The 22,282-nt window shown below is 41.1% G+C and overlaps 1 protein-coding gene across 1 annotated transcript; it reads left to right on the forward strand.

Annotated features, from left to right (window-relative positions):
* The first annotated feature begins 7,474 nt into the window (after nt 1-7,474).
* Nucleotides 7,475-21,798, forward strand: si:ch211-10a23.2 (uncharacterized protein LOC567812 homolog). Its single transcript, XM_041214984.1, has 4 exons — nt 7,475-7,733; nt 8,850-8,938; nt 18,709-18,883; nt 21,197-21,798. Exons 1-4 carry the CDS (start codon nt 7,707-7,709, stop codon nt 21,338-21,340), a joined length of 435 nt encoding a protein of 144 aa, XP_041070918.1. The 5' UTR covers nt 7,475-7,706; the 3' UTR covers nt 21,341-21,798.
* The last annotated feature ends 484 nt before the right edge of the window (nt 21,799-22,282 follow it).

The following is a 22,282-nucleotide window of genomic DNA, read 5'->3' on the forward strand; positions in this document are numbered from 1 at the left end:
ATCTGTGCCCTCAACTCATCTGCCTTATTCGTCAGACTCCTTGCATTAAAATAAATACCTTCCAACCTTGCCATCACTTGTGCCTCAACTGGCCTATAATTTCTATGCCTTCCAAGCTTACTTGCTCACTCTTCTAATTTTGGCTGTGCATCTCCTCCTGCTGAACCTCCTCTCAGGATCCCATCCCCCTACCAAGTTAGTTTAATCCCTCCCCAACAGCACTAGCAAACCTCCCCGCAATGATGTTGATCCCATTCCAGTTCAGGTGCAACCCGTCTGCCTTGTACGGGTCCCACCACCCCCAGAAACAGTCCCAATGTCCAGGAAATCTAAAGCCCTCCCTCCTGCACCGTCTCTGCAGCCACGCGTTAATCTGGACTAATCTCCTATTTCTATATTCACTAGTGTGTGGCACCAGAAGTAATCCAGGGGTTACTACCTTTGAGGTCCTGTTTTTTAATCTGCTTCCTAGCTCCCTAAATTCTGCTTGCAGGACCTTATCCCTCTTTCTACCTATGTCATTGGTACCAATATGTACCACGATCTCTGTGTGTATGCCCTCCCACTTTGGAATGCCCTGCAGCCGTTCAGTGACATCCTTGACCCTGGCACCAGGGAGGCAACATACCATCATGGAGTCACATCTACGGCCGCATAAATGTCTGTCTGTTTTACTTACTTTCGAGTCTCCTACCACTATTGCTCTTCCCCTCTTTTTCCTCCCCCCCGCCCCGTGCAGCTGAGCTACTCACAGTGCTGCACCCGCCAGAGGAACTGTCACTCTCACTGTTTTCCAACACAGAAAAACGGTTCTTGAGCAAGATGCACCCTGGGGATTTCCTGACTACCTGCCTGACCCCTTTCTTCTGACTGATGGTCACCCATTCCCTCTCTGTCTGCACTTCCGTAAGCTGTGGGGTGACCACGTCTAAAAACGTGCTATCCATGAAACTCTGAGCCTCGTGGATGCACCTCAGCGCCTCCAGCTGCCGCTCAAGCTCTGAAACCCGGAGCTCAAGTAACTGCAGCTGGTGGCACTTCCTGCACACGTGGTCGGTCAGAGCGCAAGGAGTGTCTAGGACTTCCCACATGTTGCAGGCGATACATAACGTGGGACTGAGCTGCCCTGCCAGGCCTCTAGTTGAAAAAAACCCTTACTTTCAGTTAAATACAGTAAAAAACATTAAATTATTTGTGTACTTTAAATAAAAATTAGAACTCTTAGCTTAATCTATTTTAAATTGGAAAATAACTGGAGAAAAAAACTTACCCACTACTCACCAATCAGTTCTCACCTTTGTGCTGACGTCACTTTTTGAAGCTTCCCCACATTCGCGCTGGTTCTGATCTCTCCGCAGCTCTCTCATGCTGTCTTGTGATGTCACTCTTGTTATTTTCAACAAGAACTGACTGCAGGACACTCTTTCCAGACTGCTTCACCACGATGCTGACTGCAGGACACTCTTCCCAGACTGCTTCACCACGATGCTGACTGGAGGACACTCTTCCCAGACTGTTTCACCACGATGCTGACTGCAGTGCACTCTTCCCAGACTGCTTCACCGCAATGCTGACTGCAGGACTCTCTTCCCAGACTGCTTCACCGCAATGCTGACAGCAGGACACTCTTCCCAGACTGCTTCACTGCGATGCTGACTGCAGGACACTCTTCCCAGATTGCTTCACCGCAATGCTGGCAGCAGGCCACTCTTCCCAGATTGCTTCACCGCAATGCTGGCAGCAGGACACTCTTCCCAGACTGCTTCACCGCAATGCTGGCTGCAGGACACTCTTCCAAGGCTGTTTCACCGCAATGCTGACTGCAGGACACTCTTCCCAGACTGCTTCACCATGATGCTGACTGCAGGACACTCTTCCCAGACTGCTTGACCACGATGCTTACTGCAGGACACTCTTCCCAGACTGCTTGACCACGATGCTCACTGCAGGACACTCTTCCCAGACATGTGAAGAGAATAATTTACTCTAAGGTGTTTAGTCCTTAGATTATCATCAATGTAAAAGAATATTGATAGAATTGGAAATTAAAAATCTTCATTAATGTTATTCTGCATAAACCATTTCTCAGCAATGAGTTAGACAGAAGTTACCAGTATTTTGACTCCAACAACAAAACAACTTGCAGTTATATAGCAACTTTAACATAGTAAAACTTCCCAAAATACTTCACTGGAACGTCATCAAATAATATTTGATACCATTAGTATTATGGCATGGTAGATTTTGTTTACCAAGTGGATCAAATTCACGAGGGAAATTTGATCATGTGATCACAACTGTTTTGCAATTTGTATTTTATTTCAAGATGCGTGCCCTGCATTCAGAAGTAATAAGACTACCGCGACTTCAGAGGTTTTTAGAAAACTAAATTAGACATTTATTAACAAAAGAAAAGGTTTCAAACACATACATGGGTCTACAAATTACGACTATAATAACTCCTAAAACCCCTAATTAATCTGACTCCCAGTTACACCTCTGTTAAGGCAACAGTAAAACAAATATATTTAAACAGATCCAGGCAAAACAACACAATACCCTGGATAGGAGAATTCAAAGTTAGTTTTCTCAGCTTCGGTTCCTGTAGACAGCAACTTGATGCATAGAGGCTGGAGGCTTTTCACACTTGTGTTAGATCTTAGAATGCCTTTCCCATTACACATAGCCCTCTCTCCTTTATACATGATTTCCCCTTTTATTGCAAATCCCATTGCTCCGATATGTCTTTTGAACTTTACCTTTCTCATAATATAAATCTTTTCATAGTACTAATTTTATCAGTAACCTTTAGGAAAAACTAACACACTGTTTAGCTTACCTTCTTCTGACTAGGTGTAACACCTCACCATCTCTCTGAAATTCAAACTACCCTAATTTATCTATAAATACAAATTTTCCTTACACCTCACATTCTAAAACTTCAGCCATGTTTACATTTCAAACTTAGCTTCTTGTTGATGGCGCAAAGCCTCCAGACCAATTCAATTAAATCCCATACACACAGAGAAACTATTCAAACCCCATTATTAACCCACTTTTACAATAAACCACAATAATATTATGAGAATTATTATATTTTCATGACCACATAGGGAGATATTAGAACAGGTATCTAAAACAAATATCCTTGAGAGATAATTTAACAGATTCAAAATGCCCTAATTTAAGAAGTTCCTTTTGAATACAGGGATTACACGAGCTGTCATGTAACAACCCAAGTATGAACATCCTGAAAATATTAACAAGAGCCTCATACATTTTCTCACTTGTTTCTTTGAGGAATCTCATGTGTGTCCCATCTGTTCCTGGTGATCTATAAACATTTAATACTTTCAGGCAACTTCTTGCACATGCTTCACTGACCTCTGCATATGTACTAGTCCCCAAGACAGTTTGACTGGACCTAGAATTTTATGTGTATAATCAATTTAACACATCTACCATTTCCTGATACCTCCCTCCCCCCCCATATTTCTACCCAACATCTCGCTTAAAGGAGCTCTTCAATGTTTCACGCATTAGATATTCCATAGATATAATTAACCTTTTAATACTTTCCTTTTCCTTCTAATACACTTTATAACTTTCCCTTAACTGCTTTTTGAGTTTTGTTCTTGGTTTCCCAATGTTCCAACCAGAAATTTCTTATCACCAGATTTTTTTTAACACAGGATGCAGAGAAAGTTTACATCAGCCAGAATTAAGCTTCTGATGTCTACAGCCAAAACAAACAACATTGCATAGAGACCTGGGGATTGATGGCGTAAAACTGGTCACAGTTCATATTCATTCCAACATTGTGGCCTAGAGCTCTGTGACCATTAATCATTTTGCGTTTTCTTGCAAAACAAATAGGCTGAAACCAACAAATAAAACTCCAATGAATTTTTATTATACTATTTATGTTCAAACATTGCACTGTTCCATTAGAAGAATGCTGAGTATGTCAGTTTACTGAACGTAAGTCTCATTGTCAGACCAATCCTAACTATCTCATTGTTTGTGTCGTAATATAGGAATGAAACAGGGAATTATAAATCAGTAAAAGTTCAATTTCTGTGGAGGAGTTAAGTGGGAAAAAATTGTCATCATTGAAAAAAAGTTCACTAACATTGATTGATTAAATTATTTATCAAGTATTGCAAGACAAATTAGTGGATGCAATAATGACACATAAGATGTAGTCTCTAGTGCATCACTGCTGCATAAATGCAATCACTACATCAGTGTGTATACAACAACTACATTTTGCAAATAGTTATTGATTATTTATCAGTGGAACAGTCAAATACATGGGTCCTTAATGCTGAAGCAAATGCTAATTTCAGACAGTCAGTACTCAGCTAAAAGAATGGAGTTATACTCTTCACTGTGCATCCATCTAGATCATATTGGCCCAGATGATCCAGTAATGATGGTCAAACTGGCAGCCTTCGCCATGATTACTCCATTGAAAGTGACAGCAATTTCTGGAGTCCAGATATCTGCAGCCTGTGATAATCTAGAAATTACTGTCAATGATTCTATGTTTCTTCATTGGATGTACTTTTAAAGTGTCCGCAGAAGGAAATCTTTTAGCAGTCACTGAACTGACGAGATCTACCCCCTTTATGCTATAACCTTCTTTACCAAGTAGCATCCTTGATTACTCGAGGGTCGCTTGAACAGGAGCACAGGGTTCTGCTTCTAGGTTACAAAGTTATAATGTGAAGCAAGCACATCACAGTTTGTGCTGTGTTTTTTCCACAGTGAAGGGCAAAGAGGCAGGGCTCAAGTCAACTCAGCTGGAACTGGCATTGACCCCATGCTGTTGGCTATTCTGAACCATGTGCCAGCCATCTAGCCAAATAAGTTAACCAGCAACCCCATGCTATAATATCACTACTAAAATCTCCTGAAAAAGTTATGCGCTGTCAATGAGCTGTAACTGGGTTTTTAATGGCGTATTAATTCATGACACCTACTGAATAACCTCTCTAGGTCCATAGATTCTTTAATATAATTTTTTAAAAATTTATATTTCAGTTTTGAATGTTCATGTCACGTCTATATTTTGCTCTCAATAAAATTTATTAAAGGTTGCCTGTGAGAATTCTTCAATGTGATTGGCTGCTTACACTATTTGATGACATCACTGTTGCTGGATGCTGAGAAATCCCCTTGACCTGGCGCCAGATTCAAATTAATATCAGGAAAGATTTTGTCGAGGTCAGTGGTGAGACCATCACTTTGCCACTGACAGCAAAATCCTCGCCATTGTATGTTTCATAGAGAACTAAGCCTGTGCCTTTGAACAAGAGCACAAAATTCTGCTTCCTAGGTCACTATATAATGTGAGACAAGCAAATACAGGAGCATCCAAAATCGTTCATGCATAATTTTAAAAGTTCTAAGGCAGTACAGTGGACAATCTAGCTATTTTTAAAAAGTGGCCATGAAATAAATGTTCTGTCCATGAATTAAAACTCCAGAAAATGTCCAGTAAACTAACTCAATGAGGCATTGTTAGTTGCACAGTGGAGAAAATATTCTAATGAATGCTGATTTCCAACTTTAAAAAGTGGTTATGTTGAAGACTCAGCCCAGTGTTCTTGGTATCAGGTGTAGCCACATTTGTAGAGGATTCAGGGCTGAGTGACCCCTTGAAACTTTGGATTGCCAAATCTTTAATTTTTGTTTGGTAGTACAGAACTTGAATATTGCTGAAAAAAATAAATATTTTTTGTTGAAGTTTTTCATTTTGCATTCATCAGGACAATTCATACACACATTGCATCTGTTTAAGCTAAACATCATAAGTGACAGCCATTCACTGGTTCATTCCCCAGGGCAATGTCTTGACCAATCAGAGTAAAACTGCCTGGTTTAAATTTAAAACAATGCTTGGCAGTTAACTGTCAGTCACCATCAATTGGTGTATCCTCCATGGCACCATCTCTACCAAGCAGAATCCACTTGCCAATCAATCAGCATTCTCTTCTCATAACAGTATAAATTTGTTATTTCCCCTGACATTGGCATTTTTTGTGAATTGTCCTGATGAGTGCAAGACAAAAAGCTTGAATAAAAAATCCCTTTTCAGCAATAATCCTTAATTTATTGTATTTAATAATAAAACACACTATTAAACTCAGTAGCAAGTTATCCTCTCAGAGGATAACTGGGGGGGCAGTGCAAGAAAATGCCACATCAGATATCTGATCAAATAAGTGTGCCACGGAATATAATCAAAAGTTACACACACAGCATTCTGCTTTGTATGTGAAATCAAGGCAAAAACCTAATTACATAAAGTGTATGGCACAGAAACAGGCCATTCAGCCCAACCAGTCTATGCCAGTGTTTATGCTCCACTTGAGCCTTCTCCCATCTTTCCTCATCTAAATCTATTATTGTAACCCTTTATTCCCTTCTCCATCATATGTTTGTCTAACTTCCCCTTAAATACATCTATACTTTTCATTACAAACAATCATTGTGGGACTGAATTTGTGGCAAAATATCAGAAATTCAAACATTTTGAAGGTTACAGGATGATTGATGTCCCCACAAAAAAAATCATACTAATTTGGACCAGAAACTGCATTGAATATTTTTTTCATTTGTATTACTTGTCTCGGAATCACAAGATTATGGGTTGAAGTCTCATTCCAGGGCAAAAATTAAGACTGACAGTCCAGTGCAGTGCTGAGGGAGTGCTGCACTGTCAGAGGTGCTATCTTTTGGTTGAGACATTGAAGCAAGGCCCCAACTGCTTTTTAAGGTGGATGTGAAAGATACCATGGCCACTATTTTGAAGATGAGCAGTGGGAGTTATCCCTGGTGCCCTGGCCAATATTTATCCCTCAATCAACGTCACAAAAAAACATTCTCTGGTCATTATCACAGTGGGAGTTTGCTGAAGGTAAATTGGCTGCTAGGTTTCTTACATTACAACAGTGACTATGCTTCAAAAAGTACTTCATTGGCTGTAAAGTGCTCCGATGGTCTTGAAAGGCGCTATATAAATGAAAGTCTTTTCTTTTTTAAACATTGGTTTTCGAAGTTTGCATCAAAAATGTTGCAGCCAGATTAGTGTTATCAGGTGGAGCCAGAAAGGAGGGGGCTGGGTGAGCCAGAGTTACCATGTCAGCGGCGAGGGGGGGCGGGGCCTGGGCTGTTGGGAAGGTCCCTGCCAGTCGGCGGCGTAGGACGGTGGGGGCGTGGAGAGGGCGGGGTCGGGGGAAAGGCACCCGCCCCATCTAGTCGGGGGTTATCATGGCAGCGGCGGGGGACGGTGGGATGGCACCCACCACCACCACCACCACCCCCCCCCCCCCCCCCCCAGCCGGTGTTACCGCGGCAGCGGCGCGGGTTGGAAGGTCCACGCAGCCAGGGTTAGCGGAGCAGGGTGGTGGCTGTGTGGCCCGGATTACCATGGCATCGGCTCGGGGCGGAGCAAGGTTACCATGACAGCGGACCGGGGAGCAAGGAGGGGGCGGGGCCTGTGGGTAGGCCCACCCAGCCGTGGTTACCATGGCAGCGGCGGCCGGCGGCCTGTGCTGAGGGAGGATGGAGCCAGGCGCGGCTTCCAAATGGGAGAAAACCCAGTAAAGCCCCAGCTCTAATGCAACTGGCGCATTCACCCCGACCTCGACACCTTAATCTACCTATTAACCAAAAAAAAAAATAATAAAACCACAAACATGGCGGATAACGACAACTCATCGTCTGTAAGTCTCAACTTTTTTTTTTAAAAACAATAATAAATAAACCAATTCTGAATTTAGTCCACAGAAAAAAGTGCTGATTTTGACCCGATTATATTCTATTCCCCATCCTCCTCCTCCTCCTCAGTACCCGATCATCGGCTCTTTTTAACCAACTATTGCAGCCGGCGGGGAAAAATATAACTTTGACAAACTTGTTTGACATTGTCTGTGAGCTGCAGGAGCTCTGGCTCCAGCGGTCGCCGCTTTGCTGCCGAATCTAAATCTCCCCCCAACCCCACTTTACTCACTCTGCCGGCCGATTTTTTTTTCCTCTCTATTATTGCTGCTAAGAAAACAAAAACAAATACTTTGTTTTAAAAAAAAAGACACGATGTAAATTGAATAAGCACGTGTGTGTGTGTGTGTGTGTGTCCGTGTCCCTGTCCGGAAAACTTGTCTTCTTTGTGGTATGGGATATGGTGGTGGGTATAATTATAAAGTTCACCCCGGGCCCTTCGGTTTGCTTTCCCTGCCTTTGAGAGAAAGTTGTGTCAATAAGTCTTAGGGCAGAGTCAATGTTCGTGGGAGATCTGAACCAGTTGCTGCTTTGAAATTGTGCTGAGGCACCATGCTGGGTGGAGTAAAAGTTGAATTCCACTGCGCTTGTGTGATATTCAATTCGAAATGTACTTCTTACAAATTTTATGAATGAAGTATATTTCTTTTTTTGTGGGGGGGGGGGGGGGAGGCGGGGGCTGGAGGGAAAAAGTTGCTGCGCTAGTTAGGGTGCTTGTGTTCAACATTGCACATGTTACATGTTCCTTTGCATAGGAACTCAGGAGTAGGGAATACGAGCCTGCTCCGCCATTCAAATAGATCATGGCTGATCTTCTAACTCAATTCCATTTTCCCCACACCATAGTTCCCCCATTCCCTTCTTATTTTTAATATCTGGAAATCTATTGGTCCCAACCTTCAAATAGCCCCTTCAAATTACTGCGTACTTCATAAACCATCAGCATTTTACCGTCTTACAGGTCATATCCAACGCCCGAAGCACTGTTTAGATGCACTGTATTAGTGTTGGAAGTTTGCACTGCTGCTCAAATTTACACGTGGTTTTGTTACATTTTACAGGCTAAGCCCTTTGTCGGGGAGATCAAAACTGGGCTGAAACCATCCATGAAAATGAGCATCACCGGGATAGTTCATTCACACCCCAGCAGGTAGAGTGAGCTGGAACACCTCTTTTACACGCGACTTTGGACTTGGGTAATTCTTATTTCTGGTGCCCTGCAATTCAGCATTGCTGTATCAACACTGCACTGTTTGTATCCCATATATTGATTGTTAATCATTCCAGCCCCAGAAGGAGTCTTCTCTTATCACACATTTCCATACAAAGGAGTGGATATGTAGTTGGTTTGGGCAGCAAATATTTAACCAGTTAAAAACTAAACTCCTTTTACTATTCTGTTTTACAAAAGAGCTGAAAACAAAAGTGTTGTAAATGACAAATGCAGCCTATCATAGAGAGCAGAAATAATTGCAATGTTGTCATAAAGTCTAAGTCTAAAAATATACTGTGAAATAATGTAAGCAGCAATACATTACACACAAAAAAAACTGTTTCTTGTGTTGTGAATATTTTTAATTGGCTCCTTAATGGTTTTGGTCATTGGCTCCAAGATTTAATTTGTGAGCCAGTCATGTGGAATGCTACAGTTCACTGAGTGTCCCAGAGGAACTGGGCAGGAATGTTTTCAGGGCACGAAGTTTGTGGCATGTTAGAGGTCATTATTTGACAAGTACGAACATTCTACTTTTAACAGTTTTTCATTTTGATGCACACATTGTGTTGGATTTTACCATCCTTCTGGAGATGGGCTGAGAGGTGGGAGGGCTGGTGACATGGTGGCAGAAAGTGTCCAGAAGAGAGCCTGATATCTTCCCGCCAGCGACCAATGGATTTTTACCAGTGGCGGAAACAACAGCAGTGTGGCTGACTGCAGGCCTGCCAATTATGGACCACTGTCCATGCTCCCTGCTGGCAATTTACAGGCGTTAAGAAGCCCCTCTACCACATGGGGGAGACCAAGTAAACCCTGGCAGCCTCTCAGCAGGGGAAGGTGGCCTCCTTTGTGAACGCTCCATGGTCCACAGAGGGCTCCCCCAGCTTAGTCTTCGCACCCGCAGCTACAGAAGGTGCACCCCACCTTCCCTGATCACCAGGGTTTACTTGCTGGGTCCTGGCATACCTTGTTTTCGAGGGCACTTCATCCTTCTTCCTGAAGCATTAGAAGTGACCACTCTTAATGGAGCCACTACATCCTCAACAGGACAGTGGTCCCAGCGGTTGGATCTTAATTGGCCGCTGCCAGTAAACTGTCACCTAGGGTCCCACCGCCCATTCACATGGGCTTGGGTCTCAATGGTGGGGCTATTTATACCATCTAAGAAAATCCAGCCCATTGTTTTATCCTTTTGACAGATAATGGTTGCTATTTTGCTAAGGAAAAGAGATGGATCTTTTTAATCCCAATCCAAGGAATAAAAGAAGTTACAAAATAGATAGTAAGAGGTACAAAAAGGTATTTTAAAAAGAAATTTGCAAAGGGTATCAATTAGAATTGCATTTGGAAAAAGATGGCTTTCAGAAGTTAGTGATGCTTGTAAATAAAAAAATGAAATGCTAGATACTGTATGTTAAATTGTTTTGCATCAGTATTTATAGTAGAGGAAGAGGATAATACGTCAGAAACCCCAAGGAAATTAATATTGATTTAGGGACAGGAACTCACCCTAATTAATGCAAGCAAAATAATGAAGTAATGAAGAAAATAATGGCACTACAGGGTGTCAAAACCCCAGGACCAGATGGTTTCCATCCCAAGATTTTAAAGGAAGTAGGTGAGAACATTGTCGACTGTGTTGATGTCCTATAATCTTTCAAAACTCTCTTGATTCAGGAACTGTGTCGTTAGATTGGAAAATTTCAGACCATCTGCTAGTTAACAAAGGTGAGAGGGGGAAAGCAGGAAATTATACGCCAATTAGTTTTTCATCTGTTGTCAGGAAAAAAATAAGGATAGAATGACTGAGCACCTTGAACACGTTGAACTGATCAGAGAGCCAGTTTGGATTTACCAACGATAGACCATGTCTGATGAACTTCATTTTTTTTAAAAAACGACATGACTAAATTAGTGGATGGGGGAATGTCTATGTATGTTATTTAAATGGACTTCCAGAAGCCATTTGATAAGATCCCTCAGCAAGAAATCTAAACTAAAGTTGAAACTCATGGGATTAAAAACAAATTATTGACATGGTTACGACATTGGCTAGAGACAGAGCAGGGATAATTGGCAGAATGTGACTAATTTTGTCCCACCACGATCCAAGTTGGACCCTCAGTTGTTCACAATATTGATTGATGATTTAGATGATGATGATAGAGCCACATATTCACATTTCCAAGTGGCAGATAAATGGCATTTTAAGCACTATGGATGGAAGCATAAAAATTAGAGACCCTGAAAGATTAAGTGGATGGGTAAAACTGGCAAGTATGAGTTCATTCAGGTTTGTATCTAAAGAGAATGAATTTACAGTTCCTTCTAAATGGTGGAAAGTTAGAAACAGATGAGGTCCAAAGAGACTTGGGCATTCCATGTACAAAGATCATTAAAATGTCATTACAGGTAAAAAAAAAAATCAAAAAGACTAATGAGATGTTGGCTTTTATAGCTGGAGGAGAAGAATACAAGGGAGTAGAAGTCATGCTTCAGCTACTGGTTAGACCACATCTGGAGTACTGTGAGCAGATCTGGGCACCACCCTTTAGAAAGGACATATTGGCCTTTGAGGGAATGCAACATAGGTTTACCAAATAACATCTGTACTCCAAGAGTTAAATTATGAGGAGAGATGATGCAAACTATATATTCCCTGCAATTTATGGTTAAGAGGATATTTTAAATCCAAGTTTAAGGTACTAAGGCAACTGATAGGGTAGATAGAAAAACTAATTCTGCTGGTTCAAGAGCCTCAGAGAAGGGGGGGGTCATAGTCTAAAAATTGGGGCCAACCTTTTCAGGAGTGAATTTAGGAAACTTATACACAGAAAGAGAAATTTTGAACTTGCTTTTGCAAATAGTTTATGCCTGATCAATTGTTAATTTAAAATTTAAAATAGGTAAGATTTGTGTAAATGAAAATACTAAGGGATATGGGTCAATAGCAGGTAGATAGAGTTAAGTCACAGATTAGTCATGAATGGAGGAACAGGCTTGAAGGGCCAAATGGCTCACTCCTGTTCTTATGCTCCCCAAGATTGGGCCATGAGTGAGGAGAGCCTTGTTCTCAAGACAGTGTACATTTTGACATGGAGAGGGAAGATGGTTGAAGGTTTGTTAGATGGACCTTTATGAGATTAGCCCCAGGGGAGCATGGCCAATGGAAAAAACTTTTGGTGATGGGTATGAGACAGTAGGGTGACCACTAGAGAGAAAGTTGGTGGTGTACACCAATTTGAACAAGTCAAGATTCGCAGATTGAGGCAGAGAGAGACAGTGAATCAGTCTAGTAGAAAATGGAGAGCCTAAAGTTCAAAAGATATGGAGTAATAGTGCATAGTAATAGAGAAGTAATTGTGAATAGGGCTGATACAATTAGTTAGCATGGAAAAGGAGAAGATATCAAGTGTTGAGGATCTAGTCCAATCCTCACCAGATATCCACATACATGCATTTTCAACAAAGGTCACTAGATTGCACTGTGAAGAATAGGCTATGAAAAATGAAAAGAAAATCTAAGAGGAGAACAGTGTTTACATGTGAGATTGGAGTTCTTGGCACAGAAAGAATTAGCATTCCGCATTCTTTAGTAAACATGCCATAGTTTACTTTCTCATGGCTGTGGGGAAGAGGATGGGTCATAGCAAGAAAGCATAACATTCCCAAGGCTTGATCACAATTTATGTACTGATGATTCATCTTTAGTCAAAAATATCTGAATCCTATATTTCTCCTCATCTACAATTATGCTGTTTTACAACAGCAGCACAAATTCTCACCAACCACAGATTAATGCAAAATGTACCAACACATTACAGAAAAGGGTTACGTTAATTCTCCACCCTCTTCTGTATCACACATAACAAGTGCAGAAACTTTGCCTTATCAGTCTTGCACAAAGTAATGGCCAAGACCTAACTGATTTACATTGAACAAAAAAAATGAAGGTAGTGGAGAGTAGTAGGAGCTAAGCAAAGACTTACGAGTCCCTACATTGCTGATACAGACACGATGGACCAAATAGCCTCTTTCTGTGCCGTAAACTTTCTATGATAGTTCCGGATTTTGGATTTTTTGGTGAACAAAAAGAAGCAAAAATTCTTGCAGTTTGAAGAGGGGGAGGGGGTGTGGTTAAAAGGGCTGGAAAATTAAGTTAAGGCAGTTAGTCACTTTCCATGATGTTTTTCACAAAACATTGCTTTTGAAAATAACTGACCAGACTACACCCCAGTACCCCATTCCCCCTTGCTGTGGCACGATTCTCTAGTTGTCCTCTTGGTACAGTGTTCAAGTAGTCATTGTTTATGTATCACCCTCAGTAATAAATGGCCAACAGAGCTGAAGTGGATCCTGTCCCCATCCGGTACCCAATACGTGGTTTTCCAGCAGGGAGTAGCTTAATAGCGTTCAATAATGAAATCCCTGGCTTATTTTTATTATTACTATTGAGGCTTATTATAGTGGCATTAACGCTGCCCTGGCTAAATTCAGCTAAATCAGCACAGTTGAGGATTTCTGTATTTTATTTTGGCTGGCTGGTCACCAAATAAAAAATAAGTTTCGAGCCAGTGCAGGAGTGGTTCCCATCAACTTCAATCGGAAAATGAAACGATTTTTAAAAATGTAGTTCTGACTTCGAGGCAGTTGGTGTCAAGCTGAAGCCGATGTACTCACCCCTAGGTCAAGGCAGTTACACAGAAGAAGAAACAAGCCACTAATTATGTTGGGATGAAACTGCAATGTCTCAACATTTTCTGTCCAATCATCAGTCCTCAATTACACCCTAAACATCCTTCCGTCCTCCTCAGAACTAGTGTGTTCAGTAATGAACTCTTTCCCACCCAAAACAGGGACAGACGCAACTTAAAAAAAAAGTTTAAAGTGCACCAGTTCCCGAGTAGAAGACTTTTTAAATTTCCCTATACTTTCATGGAGTAAGCTTGTATACCCCTGATTATAAAGATTAAATGGTGGTAGCAATCTAATTGAAATACTCAGGATTTTTAAAGGAGCTGATAGAGCAGAAGGAGTAACATTTTCCCCCAAAATATGCTTTATTCATAAAATATCTAAAGGTACATTTCAAATTGGATATTATAGAAAGTGCAATAACATTCAACTTTTCTCCATAGGGCGTGTTGCATTCTGAGGTCCCTCAATACAATTGCACTTTACATGATATTTATGATATACATTCGATGCCAAGCATACAGCCTGAGAGGATCTAGAAATTTACAAGTTCCTCGGTGCACCACAGCTGAAAGGCCTTAGACAGAGGGCTGGCCCCATTGCACCTTTGTGGCAGCTGGCCCAAGCTTTAGTGCATCCCTCAGCGCGTAGCCCTGGACCTTGGAATATGGCAGGCTGCAACACTCGGTCGGGAACAACTCTTTGCACTGGAAGACCAACAGGTTTCAGCCAGATCAAGGAGCATCTTTCACCGAGTTGATGATCCTCCAGCAGCAGCTGATTTTTATCTCGGTGTGCATCCCAACGAGCAGCCCACAGAGCGGAGACCTGCAACATGGAGCTGCTCGGAATGTATCTTGACAGAAACCACTGCATCTCTTTCCAGATCTTCTTGGAAAGGCACATACCAGAAGGAGGTGTGCAACGGTCTCTTCCCCACCGCAGCTGCTTCGAGACCAGCATGCAGTGACGCTGAAGCTCTAGGCATGCATGAAGGATCCGATGGGGAGTGGCTTTCTCACCACCAGCCAAGCTAGAGTAATTATTTCAGCTAGTGGAGGAGTCTAGAACAAGGGGACATAACTTTAAAATTAGATCTAGGCTATTCTGGGGTCATGTCAGAATGCAGCACTTTACTCAAAGGATAGTGGAAATTAGGAACTCCTTGTTCCCAAGAACTGTTGAGGCTGAGTCAATTGAAAATTTCAAAATTGAGATTGATAGATTTTTGGTGGTAAGGCTATCAAGGGATCTGGAACCAAGGTAGATTAATGGAGTTAAGATGCAGATCAGCCATGATCTAACTGAATGGTGGGACAGGCTCAAGGAGCTGAATTTTTATTAATTTATTCCTTCATGGAATGTGGGTGTCGCTGGCAAGGCCAGCATTTGTTACCCATCCCTAATTGTCGTGGAACTTAGTGGTTTGCTGGGCCATTTCAGAAGGCAATGAAGGGTCGATCACGTTACTGAAAGTCTAGAGTCGCATGTATGCCAGAGGGAGTAAGGATAACAGATTTCCTTCTTTCATTAGTGAACCAGATGGGTTTTTACAACAATCGATGATAGTTTCATGGTCACCATTATTGGGGCTAGATTTCAATTTTGGATTTTTCAAAAATTTGAATTTAAATTCCACCATCTACTGCGGTGGGATTTGAACCTATGTTCCCCCCCCCATTAGCCTGGCCCGCTGGTCCAGTGACATTACCACTACGCCACCATCCCCCCAACCCCCACCCCCACCCGCGTTTCAGTGTTCCTACAGTTCTTTCATGCTTTTTAGTTATCTCCCAGTACAGGATGGTCAGAATACGTGACCTGCTCCCCGTTTTGCGCCACTAGTAAGGACATGTGTAAATTCATGAGCAGCACAGTTTAAAGTGCCTCACATTTCATAGAAAATTCTGACAGCCTTGCCATGATTAGGAACTCATTACTGTGGAAATTATGTACAAACTGTCATACTCCAGGCTATGCCAGCGTACTGTTCCAGTGAAGAATTTGCTCATGTGCATAGACTCATTGACATTGCCAACAGTCAAACATCATGATTTATTTTAGAAAACATTGGGAACCTGCAAGACGAAATCACCCCTTATTATGAACCTTGAGTGTTGCATCTATATGACAATACCCTTCTGCAGAAAGTTACATAAATAATCACTTTCTATAAAAGGATATAAATCTTCAGAGGAGGGGTGGAGCTATGGCAAGTTTTTTAAGTACTTTAAAAAAAATTCAACAGAATGCAAAGCAAACATAAGCATGAAGCCAGCTGAGATCAGTTACTCTGTTAGGGTTTCTTGAAGTAACATAGAATTTTCCTAAACATCCTTTTTATTAATTTATTCTTGGGATATGACGTCACTAGAAAGGTCAGCATTTATCGCCCGTCCCCAATTCCTCTTGAGTAGATGTTGATGAGATGTCTTCCTGAATTGCTGCAGTCCACGTGATGTAAGAACACCTACAGTGTTATTAGGGAGGGATTTTGACCCAGTAACAGTGAAGGAACGGTGATATAGTTTCAAGTCAGGACGATGTGTAACTTGAAAGGGAGCTTGAAGGTGGTGATGTTCCCATGCGTCTGCTGGCCTTGTTCTTCTAGGTAATAGAGTTCACAGGTTTGGAAAGTGCTGTCGAAGGAGCCTTGGTGAATTGCTGCAGTGCATCTTGTAGATTGTACAAACTGTTACCATTGTGTGGTGGAGGGAACGAGTGTTTAAGTTCATGGATAGGGGATCAATCAAACAGCTGCTTTGTCCTGGATGGTGTTGAGCTTCTCAAGTATTGTTGCAGCTACACTCATGCAGGCACATGGAGAGTATACTGTCACTCTTGACTCCATTTTGGAGCACTGTACTTTGTTATAATGGGGACTCTTGCCAAAGCCCTTATCAATAATCCGAAGCTTTCTTTTCTATTCATTTCCTGCTTCCACATGATTATTAAAATTAAGGAACCTGTGACCTTGTAATTCCCTCCATGCAGTTGCAATTTTGCTATAGGTCAGCCATGACAAAAAGTTTTCCACCCATAAAATCTTTACAAATGAGACTGGATAAAGCATTTAATGGTAGCAGGAGGAAATACGCCATGAGTGGAACTGGGCAATTTACAATTGAAATGTCCAAATGTTAATAACTCATTGACCCAGTCAATGAATTGGAAAAAAAGTAATGAGGAGGCATATATGTGGCTCATCATCTAAAAATATATACTGAGTGATTCAACAAGTGGGATTATTTTATGATAGTGTGGTGCTAATTCTTCCAGCATGTAGCAATCCTTCCCTTTGGAGCACTACACTTTGTTGTAATGAAGACTCCTGCCAACTCCCTTACGCATTACTCTCAAGGTTCCTTTTCTGTTCACCTGCTTCTACACGATTTTTTAAAAGTTAGGTAACCTAGATAATTTTTTTTTTCAGCTGTAACTACCTTCTTTGTAGCTGACCTGAACAGTCCAGTTTTAATAAGCAAAGAGTCTCTGAATGTTCAGTTTAACCATTCAGAGAATGGATTATAGAAGTTAAGCATTCACTTTCTACTTCTGGAGTAGTTACATATTAGGATAATTTAAGATAACTGTAATAGAGCAGGGAAAATCTTCCAGTTTCCTGGCCAATTTTTTGGCTAATCCCACCAAAAATGGATTAGTTGGGCATTTATCTGCTTGTATGATCTTGCAATGCACAAATGGGCTGTTTGCCAGCATAAAAGTGATTCCATTAGTTATAAAGCACCTTTGAGTATCATGAGCACATGAAAATAAGTATGATGGGCTAAATGACCACCTTCCGTGCTGCATCATTCCATGTTTACTTTGAAATTGAAATTTTCATCCAATTTGATTCTAAAGTCATGCTATTAGAATACTTTAATATCCAGCTCATGATTTCATAAAATCACAGAAACATGCCATTTTTGGTTTTACTCTATAGTAGTGACTGCAGCAGATCACAGCATTGTTACAGCACAAGAGAAGGGCATTCGGCCCATCGTGTTTGCACCAGCTCTCTAAATGAGCATGCACCTAGTGACATTCTCCCCCCCACCTTTTCCCCATAACCCTGCAGATAATAATCCTAATCCCCCTTGAATTCTTCAATGGAAGCTACCTCCACCACACTATCTGGCAGCACATTCCAGATCTTAACCACTCGCAACATGCAAAGATTTCTCCTCATGTCTCCATTGCTGTTTTTGCCAATATCCTTGAATCTGTGCCCTCTCGTTCTTGATCCTTCCACCAGTGGGAACTGTTGCTCGTTATCTACTCGATCCAGACCCCTTATAATTTTGTATACCTCTGTCAAATCTCCTCTCAACCTTCTCTTCTCCAAAGAAAACAGTCCCAACTTCTCCAATCTATGTAACTAAAGTTTCTAATCCTTGGAACCATTCTCATGAATCTTTTTTGCACTCTCTCTAATGCCTTCAAGCCTTTTTAAAATATAACTGGACTCAATACTCCAATTGAGGCCAATCAAGTTTATTTTTATACACATTTAACTTGCTCTCGTACTCTATGCCCCTAAGAATAAAGCCTTCGATACTGTGTGCTTTCCCAGCTGCTTTGATCCCCCACTAAAGAAAACAGACGAGGAAGATTCCAAGTTCCAGCCTTGTGCAAGGTTGACTAATCACAGTTGCTATAATTAGCCTCACTGGCTCTAGCTGGAGAAATAAACATTAGGTCAGGATTTTCACTGTCAGCGAAAGCAGCCAAAATTGTATCTGCCAGGTGATTTCAGAATCAGGTTTGGTTGTGGTATATCATAGCTGAATGCTGCTGGCATCACTGTGAAGAATTGCATGTGTAATGGTCGCTTAGGTGAGGGACCTAAGAATTGATGCCATTTGTGGGCTAGTAATCCAGCATAGCTTGTTGCTTCGATCAGAAGTATAAGGAGAAATTGAGTTGGAAACAAAGACCAACTTTTCAAAGGTGACTTTTTTCCTGATCACGTGTGGTTAATGCTTGCACTTTCGATTATCCAACAGCTTTGTACTAAGTCTCATCAGCAACCCTTCAGAACCAGAGACGGATGTAGGCCTTGAGGTGGCTATTAACTTCCAGGATCGCTCAGTTGTAAGGAATGCCAAAGTTTCAGGCAAATGGGGAAAAGAAGAGAAAAATATACCTTATTTCCCTTTCACACCTATGCAGCACTTCAAGGTGAGTGTCAAGTAAAACTACAGAAAGATTGTGCCTCTTTATGTAGTATCCTAAATGTGAAAGCAAAGAATGTGTAGAAATGCTATTTGTTTTAAAGTGTATGAGTGGGAACTCAAGCTCGTGAGAACATTAGTGGAATTTTTATTGTACCAGTTTGTATTTAGGCAAATGCATAAATATAATTTAACACAAGAACTGGAACATTTCATTCCTACCAACTCTGTATAATTATGTTCAAAATCAATGATCCCCGTGTTTTGGACCCCTCAACAAGTTAATGCAGTGAGCAGCTGAGACATGTTCAGGCTTAATCCCTTGTCTGTGTGGAGTTAATGGGCCAGAATGGCAGTGAGAGCGCAAATAGTATCAGTGCCCTTGAGTTTATGAAGAGGATAAAAACAAAATAGCCGCACCTGATTGTTAATTCTTGATCTTTGCCGGCTGTTGGTTGATGTTATTGCTTAGGTACTAACCTCTAAACTCTGAGACCTGGATTCAAATCCGGTCCAGACTGATGGGGCTGAAAGTCTTGTGTTTGGGTAAAGAGCAGGGCAGTGGGACTAATTGGATGGCTTTTTCAAAGAATCAGCACAGCACAATGAGCTTGACCTCCTTCTGTACTGTAAGACTAGTTAAAGTGCATGTGAGAGTAAGGGATAGGTGAGGCTGACACTGATTAAATCACAACTGTGTGCACTTAAGTATATATACATTATTGTAACTGTATAAAAGTTTGAGGTATTTGGAATATAGGCGAATATAAATATCTCGGATAATATGGCAGAAGTGTGTATTACGAGAGGTTAATCATGGCTGCTTGGTCTTTATGCTAATCAGATTGGTCCATGCTAACTACTAACTATTAGATATGTAGTTCGTAAAAAATAATCCAGTCACTTGATCAAAATCTGGGAACTCTATCCCTAATAGCACTTGTGTGTGTCTACACCCATGGATTGCAGCGGTTCAAGAAGGCAGCTCTTCACCACCTTCTCAAGAGTAATTAGGGATGGGAAACAAATGCTGACCTTGCCAACTAAGCTCACATCCCATGAATAAAAACGCTCAAATTCAAAACAATTCCACAGATGTTTCAAATCTTCAGACTCATCCCCAAAAAAATTACACCCAAGCAGTTCAGTTCATTTTCTGGTAATATGTGATACCTTGGCAAGGACAAACCATTCTTAGCACCTGTCATTAACTTGAGAGCGAATGCCACAGTCCACTTCCTTACCTTTCCACCTGCATCTCACCATGAAACCACTTTCAGAAAATGGTGAAAGAGAAAAGCATACATTTGAATGATTATTCGGTGCACAATTGTAATTAGCTGGCAGTGCAATGTAAGCTGTAACTTCAGCTTTGGTTTCCAACACTTTGATAAGCAAGAGTGAATGTTTTACTTTGTGACTTGATGCCAGATTGCATTTTATACAGTAAACATTATTGATAGCAGACCATTTTGGTGCTTTGATTTTGTTCATTGAACCAAGACCTTTGCTCATTAGCACTCAGTCCCAGAACCAAAGACTGTTGAGTTACATCTTGGAAGGAGAAGCAACGTAAACAAAATGATACAGTTTTAAAGGCAGTGCAGGAACAAAGTGCCTGGGGGATTCACATACACAAAACTTTGAAGTTGGCAGGAGAAGTTCACAAAGTTGTTTATAAAATAAAACAGAACCCATGGCTTTATTAATACAGACATGGAGTTCAAAAGCAGGGAATTTATACTAAACCTTTATTAATCATTGGTTAAACCTCAGCTGGAGCATTGTGTCCAATTTGGGGCACCATACTTCAGGAAGGATGTCAAAGTTTTAGGGTGCACAGGAGATTTATCAAAAGGATAACAAGGTTGAGGAACTTCAGTTATATGGAGAGACTGATGAAGCTGGCATTATTCTCTTGAGGGTACAGAAGGTTAAGAATTAATAGAGGTGTTCAAGATCATGAAGGGTTTTGATTGTGTAAATGAGGAGAAACCGTTTCCACTGGCAGCTGGCTCATTATCCGGAGGACACAGATTTCAGGTAAATCAACAGAAGAACCACAGGGAAGATGAGAGGACATTTTATGATGATCTGGAATGCACTGCCTGGAAAGGTGATAAAAGTAGATTCAGTAGTAACTTTTAAAAAGGAATTGGAAGCGCAATTGGAAAGGAAACATTTGTAGGACGATGGGGAAAGAGCTGGTGGAATGGGACTAATTGGTTAACTACCAAACAGCACAGGCATGATGTTCAGAATGGCCCTCTTCTGTGTTGGATGATTGTACAATGTGACATGTTAAATTATTTGATTTCAGATGGAAATCCTATGCGAACACCAGCAGTTCCGGGTCCAGGTCGATGGACAGCGGCTATTTGACTTTACGCATCGCATCCAACAACTACAAAAACTAACTGCTTTAAAAATTACAGGTGACGTTCGACTGACGAAAGTAGCCTGATTTTTGTAATAATGGTTCTAAAGAAAAGACAACTTTAGAAGCAGGTGATTTTCCCAGCTTTTATAACTCAGTTAATTATTTTAAAGTCTGCAGACTCTCTGATCCTGCTCCAACTGGCCTTCTGAGCAGCAGCATTAATTTTTTGCAAAAATTGGAAGAGTGCTTTTTAAAAAAAAAAATTAAACTTGCAGCATTTGTTCAAGACAGTTCTGTGCACTCAAGTTTCTCAAAAATTGAACTTGACTTTTAAAGTGTACCAACAAATTGGACAAAGTTAAGAGCTTTTTCCTTTCTGTAATTAAATATTTTGGATGTTCTGAGGCTCGTCTGCATTTGCTTTTTGTTTACATCTCTTTGCAAACAGTCAGCCTTCCCAATTCTTTAATAATGGCTTTCTGTGTCCAATAATTTGGAGTATGTCAGAAAACACATGTACAATAAAGGACATATTGGCCCCACCACTTGTCTTACACCATCATTGCTTAGCTCAGACAGCCACCTATAAATCAGGAAAATGGCACTAAACGTTTGCCGTCATCATTGTAGGCATTGCTTAGACATTAATAAGTGAGCCGGTCATCTCGACAGCTCAAGCAGCTGTTAGCACCTTGCAATTACCTGCCATTAAGTCTAACCTACCCCCACAAACCCCAGCTGCCTTTCGAACGTCCGCTACTACTGCAAGCCCGTCATGCCAGCTTGCTGAGCTGGACTTTTAAACTTTTGAAGTATATTTTTTCCCTCATTGAGGTGAAGTATGATCCAATTTAAAAACAATGAATTGAGGTGACATAATCCAGCTCCTTTATAAGATGGGAGCATGCTTCCAGCCCGTTCAACTTACCCTCCTACAGAAACCTGATCGTTACAGAGTTTTAATCTCAGTAAAGCTAATCATCCCTTTTCAGCCCAGAATCCTGAATCACCCTTTCTGTGCTGAAT

This window comes from Carcharodon carcharias, chromosome 20, assembly GCF_017639515.1.
Source record: "Carcharodon carcharias isolate sCarCar2 chromosome 20, sCarCar2.pri, whole genome shotgun sequence".
Taxonomy (NCBI): Eukaryota; Metazoa; Chordata; class Chondrichthyes; order Lamniformes; family Lamnidae; genus Carcharodon; species Carcharodon carcharias.

Bases quoted from the DNA above. Each gene is read 5' to 3' on its own strand.
- si:ch211-10a23.2 (XM_041214984.1), top strand. From the start codon at position 7,707: ATGGCGGATAACGACAACTCATCGTCT. The intron at 7,734-8,849 runs GTAAGTCTCAAC...TACATTTTACAG, and splicing joins ATAACGACAACTCATCGTCT to GCTAAGCCCTTTGTCGGGGA. The intron at 8,939-18,708 runs GTAGAGTGAGCT...ATTATCCAACAG, and splicing joins GTTCATTCACACCCCAGCAG to CTTTGTACTAAGTCTCATCA.